The following is a 16,123-nucleotide window of genomic DNA, read 5'->3' as shown; positions in this document are numbered from 1 at the left end:
ACGTTTGTAAAAAAAAAAAAAAAGACAATAAACAAGGCCTTGCTGAAATTCTACTCACAGTTTTAAAGCAGAAAAGCAATTTCTAAACATTTTCCAGAAGTATTTTTGCCTATCTGCAATCTACTACAGTGTCAGAACTAGCACTCTATTTACTATGTAAGCCAGCTCAGTTTTTGGTATCCGTGTAACTTCATAAATACAAGAGTCAGATCTCGGCTATATAGCATAAATACTCTGATTTTCTTTGACTCCTGCACAGTTGATCCTAGTTACTGAATAACTCATTTTGTGAAATACCAGAATATTAGATTATAGCTTAGATAACGCAACTTTCTCCCTTGGTACAACATGCAGTCCAGCTTTTGTTCAGCACGGCAGCTACAGCCGTGATCCCACCCAACCGCACATGTGCACGTAACTTCAAACGTGCTGCTGACACATCTGCCCCACGGCACTGAGCACACCTGTGTATTGAGGGACATCATAAGAAGGCGTTGGTTTTACAGGGCAGGGCGCTAGATCTAACCGAAGGTCTGTTATGCAGGTTTGCATATCAAAATTACCAAAAATCATTTTTGTAAGTCATACAAACTACAGCAGTCCAGGCTCAAGTTACTAGATGGCCTGAGATGCAAAAAGAACAAAGCCATCACCTGTAATACTCTTCCAGGAGTATCTAATTTCCTAACCAGAACTAGTCTTTCACATCATTCCTTTTAGTACCAGCCACTTCACATCAGGCACACGGAAGGCTGTGTTTGCTGGGCCTTTTCATTTCCTAGGCCCAAGTGAGGGAAACCATCCAAAAAAGCCTTCAGGAAAATGGTGGAAAGTGGCAAGAGAAGAGGCTCGGAGAGGACTAGCGGGAAGGGGGGGAACCAGAACCTGTCCCAGGGTCACCCCTGCTGTTCTGAGCAGTTCCTTCAAACTGCATCGCACCGCTGGGGAGCCCGGACACTGCCAGTGTCACGCACGTACATTTTCCATGCATACAGCTGTGAAAATCTGGCTACGTCCTCCAACTACAAAAGACAAAAAAATTTTTAACATGGGAAACTCAGGACTTGGATCAAGAGAAACGCACACATCAGCCTGCCACACTCACTCGAGTACAGCACCCAGCTGCCAAGCGCAGGCGTCCCCACCCGCGCAGCAGGTACCGCAGTAAGGACCCAGCCACGCGTACCAGCCAGCAGTGCCCGGCCCAGGGCTTTTGAAGGATTTACCCCATCCCCCTTCACGTTAGCTCAGCCTACAGAACTCGGGTTCCCATTTGAAACTGTGCTAATTCGTATGGCAACAGAGCCGCCAAATGCAATGGAAATGGCACAGGAGGGGATTACACCAGCTGTCCCAAGTGAGAGGCTGAGGAGGCAAAACCTTCCTCCCAGACACACAGTGCGTGCCAGCAGCCATCCCTCTCCTGCCGACCATCAGTAGGTCCTGAGGTGGGAGCAAACACTTAAGAACACCTTTAAGGAGATGATCATTGGACATCAACTCAAAACGCCACGTGTCACGCAGAATGTGTGTCAAGCTATGTTATATGGTCATTCCCCTTTCCAGGGATTCCGAGTTTTCCTTACACTGTTTTACTCTGTATAATGCCATTGCATAGTCCGTAAGTATATACATTCCTAACATCAAGGATGCACAGCAAGCTAGATGCACAAGAGAGCTCAGCAGAAGCAGGGTACATGACGCTGTGTAGGGTTAGATCAATAGACACACCTGTCTAAAGTGGATTTTTAGCTGCAAAACCACAGCGTGGTTTGTATCTTCCACGGAACGTTAGTTCTCATGGAAATACAAGAGAAACCTAACACAGCTAAGGTTGAATGCAGGTAGTTTTCTCCATTTCATCCACAGTCAGATTCTGTGGGCTCGGAATGTAAGTGCAATGTATATCCATACCATGTACTCCCTCTGAATATCCTTGCTACGAAGCAGCAGTTATTCTGCAGGTTGCACCCTTTTGCTTATGTTATACCACTAAATACTCTAGTTTTTTCTGTATTTCTTAATGGAAGTCCTTAGAACACTCGACATCCTCATTTTACATTGAAGGGGGGGGGAAGTTCTCCAAATTCCTAATCTCATTCTCCTCTCTCTAAAGTAAGCGTCACCTGGGGATATGTTACAGTCAATTTAAATGAAGACCTCTCCCAAAGCTTTACACCCTGCAATTTTTTTTTAACAGGTTTGATGATTATTCTTAGCTTACAGCTGTGCTTCAGAATAAAGGCAAATTTAGCTAATTGCCTGCAATCTCGTTTTCCCACATTTGTACCTAGCAGGATCCCAATTCCAGTGATGTGGGGTAGAGACTGTAAGCCACGTGATTAGCCCACCAAATCAGAGCACTCCACAAGCATGTCTCCTGGCAGAGGTCTGCTCTGATACCTGATGCGATTACAAGTTCCTTTTTCCTATTGAATAGAAACAGAGCCATTTCTGTGCTGCAGTCAAGCTGCAGCAACAGCTGTCTCCCTGTTGCAGTCTGATTACCCTTTCAAACTGACAGTAAGAGTATCTTTGTCTCACAGCTCACATACTAGGTCTAAACGGCTGCAAGTAAAATTTTGGTACAACCTGTTCTTTGGTCAGAAATGCATGTGCTTAGTTTCAAATATAGCTGGAACACAGAACAGGACATAGCTTCTGCTGAAATCTTCTCATAGCTTTCTCTTCTGTAGAGGTAGAGAGCTTCAAAACAAGAACACAGGTTCGTTTAGGACCAGAAGAAACTGCTGCCAGAAGACATTTGCTGCTGGCCAAGTATGAAAGCAGACACAGTTACCTGGTACCCTGTTCAGATCTCCTAGAAAATATTTACACAGTTACTTCTAATTCAGATCTTAAGACCATACAATACTAAATAAAACCTAGTGAACTTCAATACAAGCAGTTTTAGCATGCTGAAGGAATTTTCAGCTCTTTACAACCTTTTCCTCATACTGATCTGTTGATATAGGCAAAATGAAGTTTTAGTTCTAGACAGAACATGTTGCCTAACAGAGGTAGCTTTTACGTCAAAAAATACCTTGGAAAATTCATATTTTAACTATTTGTGAAACCACTGGTCAGAACAAAAGACACTACACCCCTGGAGTAAAACACGGGTACAAGTCAAACATTGGATCTATCCCAGCTATCTTATAAAAAAAAAGTTATTATTTAGCACTTCGGTATCATTTCAAGTGAGGAAATACTAAGCAAGTGTAGGCTACCACATTATTTCACATCAGTCTTTTCCCTACCTAAAGTAACAGACGTGCTTTTCTTCCTTTCTAAATACACAGTTAAAATAGTAAATGTTGAGGTCTAGAAAAAGGTTATTCTGTCTTAGGGTAGCCTGTGACCAGAAGTTAAGCAGGAAGGATTAAGGTAGAACATCCCAAAGATGCTGAATCAACATCATCATTTTTGTTTACTATTTATGGCTCTTGGCAAGTCCAAGAGAAGTAAGACACTGTAACAAGTTTATCAGCCTGATGTTTGCAATTCCAAGACAGTCACTCAAACTTTAGTTTCCACTGGTACCTAAAGGAAAGTCAGTAGTAGAGAATATAAAAGTGCTACTATTCTGCATCACCTAATTGTATATATTAAGCTGCTTAAAACCAATTCAGCGATATATTCAGTCACTTATAAGATTTCAAGACAAACCTCAAAGCGTTGTGTTATGTGTTACAAATTCAGCTCTTCATTTCATATACTGTACCTGCAGCAGATGTTTGCAGTAAGTGAAAGTTTACATCTGTATCTCCATAAATGGGAAAGCACAAAATTATTTCAAACCAATTCATTAATAAATAACTGTTCCTAGACAAGTCTGATGAGCTGACAAAGTTCAAAAGCCAGCAGTGCCCACATGCAGGAACTAAGGCAAAGGAGCAAATACAACTCTACACAGGCACTACTGGGGGCACGGGTCTTGAAGCAGTTTAGCACTATAAAGGTGCCTCAAGACAGATTCCTTCCATAGTAAATGCACATCGTAGAGAAATGCTCAGGCCACGATTGTGAGGGATTTCTTTTTCTGAAGAACAATCGGTGTATTTTCCAGATGTCTGAAAGCCTCTGCTTTCTTCAGCTCATGACGACTATTAGTATTTATCCTGTGGTTCATCTGCGTCACTAGCCTCTGTTTCACTGCTCTGAGAGAAATCTTGTTGGCTCTCTACTCTGTCCAGTTCCAGAAAACTAGTAATGAGTTTGGCAACTGCTTCCACATCGCTGTGGAAAAGAAGAAACAATGTGAGAGTTAGTGAAACCATGGTGTTGACAAGAACAGGCACACTAATTCTTGACAATAACTGCTTGAAAGGTCTGCTCCACATATGGCACAGAGCATGACTGACAGCACCCCACTTGTGAAGGAATATCAAGCCCTTACTTCCACATCAGAACAAATCAATCCTTTTCCCACAGTCCCTGCTGCAAGAGTCCTTATTATCAATGCTTAAAATAAATCCTCTGTTAACTGATAAATACACTGGATGGCTGCAAAACAGAATTAATTCCCTCTGCCACTGCACAGCTGAGCTGGTGAAGGCAACTACAGCAGACATGCAGCATTAAAGGGATCTTGGATATCTAAATATGATCAGTCTCCCGATGGGAGTTACTCAAATGTCTGCAACTTGAAGCATCACGGGGTTTAAAAGAAGTTAAACTGGCTAACACAAGGTCATATCAGCAAGTATGAAAATGGAGCTAAGAGGAGCCTCAATAGTTGGCAATTACTGAGCCAAGTGATCGGTATTTCCCACCTTACACATTCTAATTGAAAAAAAGTCCACACTGCACCTTCTACAGCCCAGCACTGCGCTCTGAGTCAGTGGGTGTGAAAATCCAGTGACAAACCGTAGCACAACCAGGTAACCCTTCCCAAAATATCGAACAGTCTCCTCTTCCACATTCACATCTCGGATCTCATTCAGTAGAGCCACTACTGTAAACAGATGCGGAAAACAAAGTCGTCTATTAGCATTTCTGCAAACTCTGAGCACTGCCCCTAGCGACTAGCAGGACCGGGACTCTACTCTTGAGCGCTGTCACTCGGATCTGTGCAACCGGAGCAGTGCTGCAGCAGCTAACAATTGCTGAACTATTTGGGCGGAACAAACGAGGAGTGACTACAGCACGTATTAGCTGGTATAAACCCTAATAAACAAGGCATACTGCCTCCCAGGAACTGGGGACCATTAGTTTATTACTTATGTTTCCCACTGACTTTAATGACAGCTCTAAAGATTCTTCTGTACAGAGTAGGCAAATGGGTGTTTGAATACTGAACGACTGAACTGTTCAGAGCATCTGCTGATCTCCGCATCCCCACATTGATGCTACTTGAAACAGGTATTACCAAATAACCTCTCAGTTAACACTAAACATCCTTCTCTCCATATCTCTTATCTTCTATCTCTAAAATTATGTTTAAAAAACAATTCAGGTTAGGGGCATTCCAAATGTTGTCAGTTTCCTAAGCATATTGAGAGTCAGTTCCGATTTAGACTAGTAGTGGAATAAAAAAAAAAATCTGACACTAAAGAGGATCCTACTTCAGTTTGCAATGGAGCTCCTGTCTCAGTGACTCGTCACATACTATATATTTCAACTTCCATTGCTGACAAGAAGCTTGAAAGAAACGAGATACTGCATTAAGCTGTGCCTACTGAATATGCTGTTTTAAATGCATATTATGTATTTGCAGGATATAACATGCCTGCTTGCACATGATATCTAAAGATTCGCCTGCTACTGAAACCAGATTAGATTACAGAAATATCATCTGCCGAATCCAAAAAGTTTTTCTAACAATCCCACCTGCAAAGCAGGCTGGCCAAGGGAAATACAAACCCGCACATTAACATCCCAAAGGAAGGGCCAAGACTATTATGGAAATCAATGTTAGGCCTAGTTACTCTGGATTAAAATAACTAACAGGATGCATTCAGCACCCTGACCTGAAAAAGCATTTGGGTGCAGAGAGGCAGATTATTACATCTGCTGCTTGGGAACAAAGCAGACCTGGAAACAGACATGACTAATTTGAGTACAGAACTCTACAGAAGCTTATCAAGTGGGCATGTACGCATTCCTTCTGTTTGCTTACCACACTTGCTACCACAGATACTGCTTTCTCACCTTGTTCATTGCCTCCTTTTGAGAAGGTCAGTATTTTTTTGTAAAGATTGAATGTTTTTAGGCAGACTGTTCCCTTGTTCTTATCAAATACAGCTTCCTATAAAATTGAAAAATTAAAAAAAAAAATCAAGATTTTATTAAGAACACCATCAGTAGCTATGTTTCAAAGTAAAATAAAAATAGTTATATAGGTAAATAATCTTGGTAACACAGAAAAATACATAGCTATTTTAGAGACATTCTTCTACTATTAGACTGTGAAAATTGCAACCTTGTTGTTGGCTTTAACAGAGACTTTACCGTATCTCCTGTGTTACTTCTAGAAGGAAGTTAAAGCGGGTTTCGTTGCCCCTCTTGCCACATTCCACATGTAGTAAAAAAATGGAATCAAATTTGGATGTTAACTTGGAGCCCCTGTAATTTTCCTTTTTTATGTATGCATTTGGCCTACGGTACACACATCCAGTGAGCGTAAGTTCTAGTTACACTTTTCACTAACACAGTCACTAACCACCAACACTCCAGTGTTGTGCTGGATGGGCCAGGCTTACACTAGATTTAAGGTATTGCTGACAATTGATGAGAAGAGGATACCTCACATGTGTGGGTTGCTTATTCTAATAACAACTCAGGTCAGTAAGGTGACAAGCCTATATAATGGGTTACTGCTCTCAGTCCAACTCTGAACAAATCAAAATCCACACGATTAACAGCCAGCCTCACAAACACCACTGCTTTTCCCACTGGAACTTGGCTGAGTAGCCTGGAAGGTTACAGCTACCCTGTTTAATGGTTGTTCTGCAACTAGCTAGAACAGTTAAGTACAAAATCATGTTGTAGCAGATGAAAGTGCTATTCTTTATCCCTCTTTTATTTAAGAGGAAGAAAAGGCCACAAAACAGTTTGGGGCAGGTCTCCTTAAACAACAAAAACAACACTTAAAAAAACAACAAAACAAACAACACTCTATGTTTAGCTTCGTGTTCTCATGCTTGCGTAGTGAAAGAATTATTGCCCTAATTCTAGTCCTTGTACAGCAACCTGAAAGAGTTCCTTCAAAATCAAAAGCATAACTTGTCTGTTTGGACTGAGCAAGTGCACAGGGCTGCTGGAATCAGCACCTGCCAACTCTTTCTAAACTCGCACGACCTCATTTCCTGAGTTCAGCATCTTACCTCCCACTGCTCCAGATTCTGTGCTGCCACAAAGAAACACCCAGCCATATAGAAGAGCTTCCATGCCAAGCTGTCTGAACAATGCAAAAAATGCACAAATTCAGGGGGTGTTATTCCTTCTTTGGTATTCAAACAGTTAATTTTAAAAGCAACATGCTCCCTTTAAAGGCAACAAAAGGAAAAAAAGGTTTCTCTGATGCGACATTTTTGCCTTTAGTTGTAATGCAAGCTATTTTACAGCTCTCTCCCAGGGTAAAAATACAAAAACTCTTCACATTTTTCTAAAACTCCATCTACACTGGGTTCCAAACCATGCAGAATTATAAGCATATATATCATTGGGAAGGTTGTAACATCACTACACATCCTTCTCTAAAAGCAAAGGCATCTTAAAAGGCATCCACAGAACTCTCAGCCTGCTGTCAGCCACCAAATATTTGTGCTGCAGAAGACAAGGGTAAGGGACAATGGAAATTCACCGAAGCAAACATGTTTCTTCATAAAAGGAAGCAGTCGGCCCTCTTGACAAACAAACATTTGCATTTTATGTCCTGGAAATGTTTACATAGAGCAGCCTAAGCAATTTGCTTACTCAGGCTTTTACTAAAGGCAGAGTAGAACTGTGCTCAGTATTGTTTCAGAAAACTTTGTTGCGGTGTCTTAAGAAAAAGAGGCTGATTTAGCTGGTTTCTCAAGCAGCTTTCACTGGACTTTGCTCTTTAAATAAAAAGATATTGATTATATAGGTAGCATATTCCTCCACACTATTAAGTTTTAACATTTGACGTTAACAAGATACAGCAAGAGAATGACAGGACAGCCTGCAGGATTAATTCCACAGATGGAAGGATACCTGGCATTTGGTGCCATCTGCTCTATTGCAGGGGGGGGCAGGAAGCAGCAGGAGCTGTCTGTTCTCTAGAGGTGTTTTTATGAGTAATCTCTGCTAGTGATGATTTAACAGTTTCCAGAGAAACAGAGCACTTCCATCAAAGGCAAGGCAATCATTTCATTATGGTGGCAAACAATCATTATATGTCTTCCCATGAGAGCTGTGAGGACCAGCTAATCACATTTATAATACACACTAAAAGTACAAAGTGCCACAGAGTACTAAATATCACTATTAAAAATGCACTTGCAAATGGAAAGGGAGGCTGAGTAAGAAATAGAGCAATAAAGCACAATAAGTCACACACAGGCAATTATTGCATTTTAATATTCACACCATATACTACCTTTTTAAGGCCAGACAGGAGCTGCAGAGAGAAGTCATCAGCATGAAACACAGATCAACAGGAAATAAAAAATTCTACACCAAAAAAAAAAAAAAAAAATTATAAGAAAGATAGGCCATTACCTGCACTATAATAAGCAGCAGCCAAACCTATGGAGGCTATTCCTAGGATGAGAAGGGAGAGAATTAAGACAAACAAGCAGCTCAAACCATCTAAAATTCCCTGATTAAAAACATACGAACATTCATAAGTTCATCACTTTTCAAAGAAGGGACAAATGTGATTGTGACATTGATCATTATATGAATAAAGAGTCAGTTATTTTTTTCTCTGGACTAAGTTTTAAAAACCTCCCATTCTGCAAAGACACTACAAGCACTGGGGCTGAGGTCAGAAATAAAAAAGGTTGTGACAGAATCGGGAACAGAACTTCTGGGGGACTCTCAGTCTAACCATTACACTACACTTCCTCTTGAGCACAGCACAATTTTGAGCATGCTGCCATAAGCACGACAATGGCTATTTTCCCCTCTAAGTGCTCGGTGGAGAGAAAACTTCTGCAATAAAGTTGTGTCAATGGGAGAAAGGAGCTGGCAACTCCTGACAAGGAAGCGGCAGCAGAGCCCCTATTGCCCCAGAGGGCTGCTGCAACTGCAAAGATCTTGCCTCAATGAGAGTTTGACAAGACAACACCACTGAAAGCAATGGCAACGCTGTAGCATTACTGCAATGGGATCTACTCAGCTGCAAAGCCAGGGTATGCCACGTCTTCCCTGCCAGCTCTCTCAGTGTAATCCTAAGAAGTGCCACTGCATTTTTTTTCTGTATATTCAATACTGTTTAAAAACGGATGCCTTTCAGAACATCCTATATGACTTCCTATTTCATACACACAGGGCCATTAACAGTTCACTGTCAACCACACACAAGATCTAACCCCAGCATCGCTACACTGCAGAATTTTCCATTTCTGAAAATGCAGATGTTTTTCAACATTAAGTATGCATCCCCTTTAGAAGCTTCACATTTATATTGCTACATGGCATATAATAGAACTTTATTTTCCTGATGTTTCAGGACTCTCTTAAAATTCTGCCTGTGAGCCTCTGACGTTCTGCAGATGACAGACTAAAATACTATGTCTGACAGTGGAACTACCATGCTGAAGAGTAGATTTCAGACTCATTCAGTCACTACTGTATAGCAGAAGTTCAAAGCACAATGATTCCTCTTCTCAAAAGAAAAATGCCTGAAAGCCAGGCATCTCTTGTTAGATGCTCTTTTAGGAATTTATTCTGTGACCCCTTTCCCTTAAAGCAAGTTCTGAAACTGACATATATTATGATCTTACCAACAAAGAGAGACCAGGATCGGATGCCAGGTGACCTCTTCAGATGAAGATGGGAACTCGTGCGGTTTTCAACTAACATGTACATCTTCAGAAGAAACTCCCAACAGCCCAGTCTGACTCATGAAACCTCACTGGACAAAAAAAATAAAAAAATAATTTAAAAATTAAGAAACTAAAATCATTGTCAATTCCAACACTCTACCTTCCCAGCATTTTTCAAGGCTTATCAAGTCTTAATCCAGACTATAAAAAACGTCCAGGGTAAGAACCTAGTCTTTTTTCTCACAACAGCAGCAACGTGCACACCTAAAAACAACTGCAAAGAACAACTGTCATGTGGAGACTTGCACAACAACAGGAACCTGAACTCTTCAAGAAACTTCTCATTTTGGGGGTAAAAGTCTCCTCCTTTCTATCACAACCAGATTCCAGAAGAAAATGTGAAGAACAAGAACCTGGAACAGTGGTTTTGCCGATTCACGCAGCGCTTCAAAGAAATAAAACAGCAAGAACAATGGGAAGTTCTTTGACAACCATTTTTCTGCCAACTGCAAAGGCTGCCACGATGGGCAGGACAAGGCAGCCTTCCACAACAGACGCTGGGTCTCTCATCCCTCATGACAGACCAGCAAGGGTTACAGCCTCAGCCTAGCTGTGCCAGTGTCACATCATGCCATATACAGCATTCCCCATATTTCAAACCAAAAGCAAGAATAAACCCAGGAGTTTCCAACAAGAAGTATATTTGTTTCTCCTCAACAAGACCATGCCTTCAGCCTAGACAGAAAGTAACAGTACAGATTAAAATTACAGGAATTAATTAAAACCAGTAAGAACGGGGCAATCCCATGCAGCATTTGCAGAAAGTTTATACTTTTTTGCAGCACAAAATTGTTTGAATTCTGGCATAACTGTGACCTCCAGCGCAAAACCCAATCTTATCCCAATACTGTCATGGCAAGCATAAAGACTGATTTGCATGAGATGCAAGAGGCATATGAGGACCCAGCTGATCTGTTCAGGATTGTCACTAGAGAAAGGACAGGCTGCTTACTGCTTCCCTTAAGCAAATCAGTAGAGATGCTTGTTATTATGATGAAGATCATAATCCAGTAAAAGTAAACAGGAAATGAAAGCACATGCTAGGCTTTGTGTCATAAAGTTAGCAGGTTATATATTGGCCTTAACCACAAACTTTTATTTTGCCCGTTTTTCTGTTACGACCTTCATACCACTTAAGATAGTGGGTTTTAAGCAGACTTCCTCAAAAGGGATTTCTAAAAAGACTGTCTACTTTTCTTGGTGTGATGCAGCTCAATCTCTGTGAAGCATTCTGAGGACTGCGGGAGCACTAAACCAGCTTGTTTACTGCCAAAGACAATGAATGCCACCTGCTTCTGTTGACTTGGTCCTTTAATCATTAAATAGCTGACTCTTCTGCCTACAGAACCAGTTGGCAGGAGACTGGCACTGAGCTGTTGTTAGCTGCCCATGATAACAGGTTTCCAGAAGAATGCCAACATTCAACAGATTTCTGAATAACCATGAAAAGCACTTTAGAGAGCAGGCCCAAGCACATCCAGGTTCTTACGGAAGAAAAGCAAGCGAGTTTTAGCGCTTTATTCATCTTTCTGGTTTTAGACACTCCATGACACTCCTGCAATTCTGCACCAACTGGCTAGTTTAGATACAAAGCTCCAGGGGATTTTTTTTCCCTGTTTAATAAAGAAGATTTAGCCAAGTTTTTTTCAGTTAAACAAAGAGCACATATGACTTCGACTTTAATCTCTTAGCAACACATTTGAGAGAATCTGAAGATGAAAGAGACAAAACCACTTACGCATAAGACACAGCCCATTTCCTCCGGATGTCACACATCAAATTTTAATTTTCAACTGGCTCCTGTGAGTCGCTCTCAATATATCGGAAAATATCTCTGCACCTACAAAGCCATCTTCTGTCTGCAACCTAAAAAAAACCAACAACAAAAAAGTTATCAAATACATAAAGTTCACTGCAGAAATCTGGCCATACTTCACAACCACCACACCCTACTTAAAAGGTTGCCGACAGGCGAACCAGCTACACCCGTTAACACGAACCTCAGCAACCCACACGTGTGCGGTCCAGCACCCCACGCGTGTGCGGTGGCACGCAGCGAGGGCCCGTTCTGCAAATGCAGCGCTGGATGCTCAAAGTCAACAGCATCACCTCCCACAGGGGCGGCTGCTTGCAGGACTGGTGCCTCTGGGGACAGAAAGCATCAAAGCAGCTTCTTAAAATTACATTTTGTAAGCCATAAGCATGTCTTTACCTGAACACAGAACTTTTACTACAGCAACAACTTCACGGTAAGTGAGAAAGAGGTACTTGGGGGGGGCTAGTTTTGCTTGCATTCACCAGGTTCGACATCAAACTGATCTTCAGCACCAAAAGTAAACACCGATGTACGTCCCCGCGGCTCCTGAGGGAGGCCGGGCAGCACACGAGCGAACAAGCAACCCGAAGCCTTCGCTACAAAGAGGGGCCGCGCCAGCCCCGCGCCCCCGGCCGCCCCCCGGCTCCCGGCCCCGCACCTGCCGCCCCCCGCGGCCGCCCACCCCCGAGGGCCCAGCCCCGGGCAGGGCCCGCAGCGCGCTGCCGAGGCCGCACCAGACCCCGGTCTTCCTTCCCCCACGCGTGGGCAGCACCAGAGACCCTCAGCTGGGGCGGCCCGGGGGGCAGCAGCTCCGGGCCCGGCCCCGGCCCCACCCGCGGGGCTGAGAAGCGGCAGCCGGCGGCTCCCCGAGGGACGGTGCGCCGCGGCCCCCGCCGCATCTGCCCGCTGGCTGAGCGCCCCCGCCGCATCTGCCCGCTGGCTGAGCCCCCCCGCCGCCCCCTCAACCCCCCCGCCGGTACCTGCGGGGCGCGGCAGCACACCCGACGGCCGCACTCTGAAAAGGGTGGCCCCGCAGAGCCCGGGCAGAGCGGCTGCTGGGGCGTGCCGGCGCGCCGCCCGCCTCAGGGAGGACGGGCTGCGCCAGCGGCCATTTTGGATGAGGGCAGAGCAGCCTTCCCGCCCCGCGGTTCCCGCCGCTTTGTGCGGGGGCGGGCGAGGAAGAGCCTCACCCAAGATGGCGGCTCAGTGCCCGCATTCAAGATGGCGGCTGGGCCGGTGGATGCTGCCTAAGTAAGAGGGTTGACGTTTCTTTAGGTTGTAAGGCTTTAACTGCTTTTAAAAAGAAGAGACAATCGTGCCTGTTGGTAGACAAGAGGGGTGAAATGCTGTAGGGTGAGGCTGGGTGTGTGGAAGAGCTTTATGGGGTGCAGCTGGTGGCAGTTGGGTAGGCCTGACGGGTGAGGGGGCATGATGCCTGGCTGTACAGGGCCTGGTGGGGTACAGGGGGCCTGGGGACCCCCCTCTGCAACGGGGGGGCTCTCCATGCTGCCTCCCTGCCTGGCCACCCTTGGTGCCTGTGCCTGCCACGGAGGCAGCCGGTGTGTACCTGGGGCGCCCGTGCTGTGCGGTAGCCGTTACTGGCTCATCCTGCAGATGTGGGTGGCAGGCTGCGGTAAGGTGAGCTTTGTAAGTGATTTCTCAGCAGCACAAAGTTGTCCCAAGACGGCTGTGCAGAGAAGACCCGCTACTGGGAACTTGATTCCCAGTGGCAGCAGCTAAAGGCCATTGCTTCTCTGTACTGGATGTCTCTATGGGTGTGTATACTCCTGTGAATAACTACACACGTGTAAGCAGAGAGCTAACTTATTTAAGTGTCCTATTCTTCCAAAAGTGACTCTTGATACTTGGGAAGGTGTTTGCTGCTGTTGATTCTTTTTCACCAGTAGTGAATTATATCAGTGTTGCCAATTGATGTTGGTTTAGCACAAGTTAGGTAATACTTGGTGTTTTTTAAGCTTTAGCTTTCAGCATTGATAGTTACAATGGCTATAATAATTGAATGCAGTGTACTTTTGGATAGCTGTTATAACTGTGAACAGAATCCTGAAAAAAAATAACGTTGTTCAAAAATGAGGCAGGGGGATTGCAAAGCAGAAGCAACAGTGATAATCTTACGGGTTTAATGTGACGTTTTGTGAATTGTATGTTAACCAAAGGCTTTGGTTTGGAAAATCTGGTGTTTGGGGAGAAGGTTTCTAATTCACTTGAAATACTGAGTGACTTTCTTGTTTTGGACCGTAGGTTACGTTTGAAAAATCCTCTGCATTTCTAGTTCTGTTAAACATCATTCACATGTGAAAGCTGCTCCTGTTCGATCCATTAACAACTGCTCTTGTCATCTTTGCGACAAAACGGTGAAGTGCAGACAGCTGTAGATTAACTTAACTTCTTACATTTGCTTTATGTAAGTTGATGTATAAACTTCATTTACAAATTATATTTGGGCCTCTCAATTGCACAGGAATGTGTCCCTTCCTGAATGACATACTGGTTTTGGGGGGTTTTCCTAATATGAGTCCACATACTCCAGAGTGTTTGCTCAAGGCCATAACATGGTACAGGTTTGTTCAGCTGTTCCCAAATGCCATGGTTGGTGAACAGTAACTGAGATTTTGATCAGTGTTTTTTTTAACAGTCCAGGGTGAACTACTAGAAGAGTGGGGGGGGGGGGGGGGGGGGGGGAGAGGCTCAAGAGTCCATGGTATAGACTTAACTGACTGTAAGTAGTAGAAAATACGAACTGATCTGCAATTTTTGTATGTATCTAAAATATCTAATGGAAAGAGGCAATGAGGAACTGCAAGAATGAATTGGCATGCTCGTGATTAATGAGGTACCAGCTGCTGGATTTGGATGAAAAATAGGAAGTAATAAGTATCACGTGTTGTCAGCCCAAACAAGCAGCTGATTGAGTCTTCTGGGAAGAAATTAATGTATAAGCAGTTGTCAGTCAGCTTCTATAAGCAGCCAGTTTCTCTGGAAACCAAATGTTAAGCCATTCTGAGTAGTACAAGACAAAAGGTTTCTTGTGTCTAAAGTAGAGTGAAATAAGTAAGAAACTCATTGGTACACTCCACTCAGTAGAAACCACGCAGCATATCACTCATTTTATTCTTATGTTACTAACTGCAGAAACATTAGCAATACTGTACTTCTCCAGTTCTGCAAAGACCACGGTAGGATAACCTGACATGACCTAATTTAATTATGAAGTTAGAAATTATTTCAACTATGGGAAGTACCACACACATGCAAACAAGTGCTTGTGCAAACTGGACTATGGTAACGATCCATGTAAGCTTCTGCTATTGCAGAAAAAAAAATGTTTTAAGAATCATTAATCAATCATCTGGGGATTTTACACCAGCAGTTTGAAGCAGGTAAGTGGTGTTACACCTACCAATAAAAAAAGGAAGAAGAAACACATTTTAAAATGTGATCTGATCTTGGACCTAAAGAACAGCATGAATTCCAAAACATGTTGCTGCAGAAAGAAAAACTATTTGCCAGATGAAACATTCAGAAATACATAATTGACTATTTGTAGACTTCTTTCAATAATATAAAAGTAAATTTTTGTGAGGCATTAACTTTTTAAGTCATTGATCTAAAACCAAGAACATGCTGATACAGAAGAAATGGTCTTTATTTTGCATTAGTTTGATGCTATCTATATTTCTGGTCCTTTCTCCTAATTTCAGATCATTTTCCTAAATATTCTTTTCTAGCTCGTTATATTTCCCCCACCCTGAGGTCTTCAACTTCAAAATTCAGCTGTGCAATAAGCACGTGAACTTACTAGCATGCCAGAATAAAATTCCTAGTGTGCTTGATTTTAAACAGTTGGTTGGAAACAGTTGTTTTGCAGCTGGACCCAATTGGCCCCAAGTCCCCGTTCTACATGAGCTCATCCCGTTGAGCTCCGTGGTGCCCCACTGACCTCTATGGGAACAGTGTGTATAAAGCCTGGGGAGAACTGATTTCATGGAATATGTGTTCACCAGCTGGAACCAAGATTTATTGCCTCATTCTGACAGCTGTTGAGTGGCATCTGCTGTCACTAGCTTGAGGAAGCATTTACAGCTTGCAGGGCCTTGCAGGACTGATGCATAACCTTTTAAAGCATTCTGAAATTGTTTGCAGCATGCTGTTTTCGTAGAGAAATACTTGGTTTTCTATTTCGTTCTTGGTGTAAATGCTTTTAGGTGCAGGTATAAACGTTAGATGTAGCAATGGAGGCCAAGTACATCAAGAGAGGCCATAAAAG

The 16,123-nt window shown here is 43.2% G+C and overlaps 1 protein-coding gene across 2 annotated transcripts; it reads right to left on the bottom strand.

The window, feature by feature from the left end:
* Window positions 1-817: 817 nt before the first annotated feature.
* Window positions 818-12,974, bottom strand: LOC130148576 (cytochrome b-245 chaperone 1). 2 transcript variants are annotated; one of them, XM_056337348.1, is made up of 8 exons: window positions 12,816-12,970; window positions 11,758-11,885; window positions 9,918-10,048; window positions 8,689-8,730; window positions 7,329-7,402; window positions 6,154-6,250; window positions 4,813-4,957; window positions 818-4,239 (listed from the first exon to the last, which is right to left on the bottom strand). In XM_056337348.1, exons 3-8 carry the CDS (start codon window positions 10,000-10,002, stop codon window positions 4,110-4,112), a joined length of 573 nt encoding a protein of 190 aa, XP_056193323.1. In that variant the 5' UTR covers window positions 10,003-10,048; window positions 11,758-11,885; window positions 12,816-12,970; the 3' UTR covers window positions 818-4,109. The 2 variants fall into 2 exon arrangements, with proteins under 2 accessions (XP_056193323.1, XP_056193335.1); XM_056337360.1 differs by having other exon boundaries at window positions 2,873-4,239; window positions 4,813-4,954; window positions 12,816-12,974.
* Window positions 12,975-16,123: the final 3,149 nt, after the last annotated feature.

The sequence above is a fragment of the Falco biarmicus genome, chromosome 1 (genome assembly GCF_023638135.1).
Source record: "Falco biarmicus isolate bFalBia1 chromosome 1, bFalBia1.pri, whole genome shotgun sequence".
Lineage (NCBI taxonomy): Eukaryota > Metazoa > Chordata > Aves > Falconiformes > Falconidae > Falco > Falco biarmicus.
The sequence above is the reverse complement of the archived record's forward strand: the minus strand, read 5'-3'. Positions and strand labels throughout refer to the sequence as shown.

Bases quoted from the DNA above. Each gene is read 5' to 3' on its own strand.
- LOC130148576 (XM_056337348.1), bottom strand. From the start codon at position 10,002: ATGTACATGTTAGTTGAAAACCGCACGAGTTCCCATCTTCATCTGAAG. The intron at 8,731-9,917 runs GTAAGATCATAA...TTCTCATCCTAG, and splicing joins ATCCTGGTCTCTCTTTGTTG to GAATAGCCTCCATAGGTTTG. The intron at 4,240-4,812 runs GTGCAGTGTGGA...TCTTTTCCACAG, and splicing joins GCAGTGCTGGGCTGTAGAAG to CGATGTGGAAGCAGTTGCCA.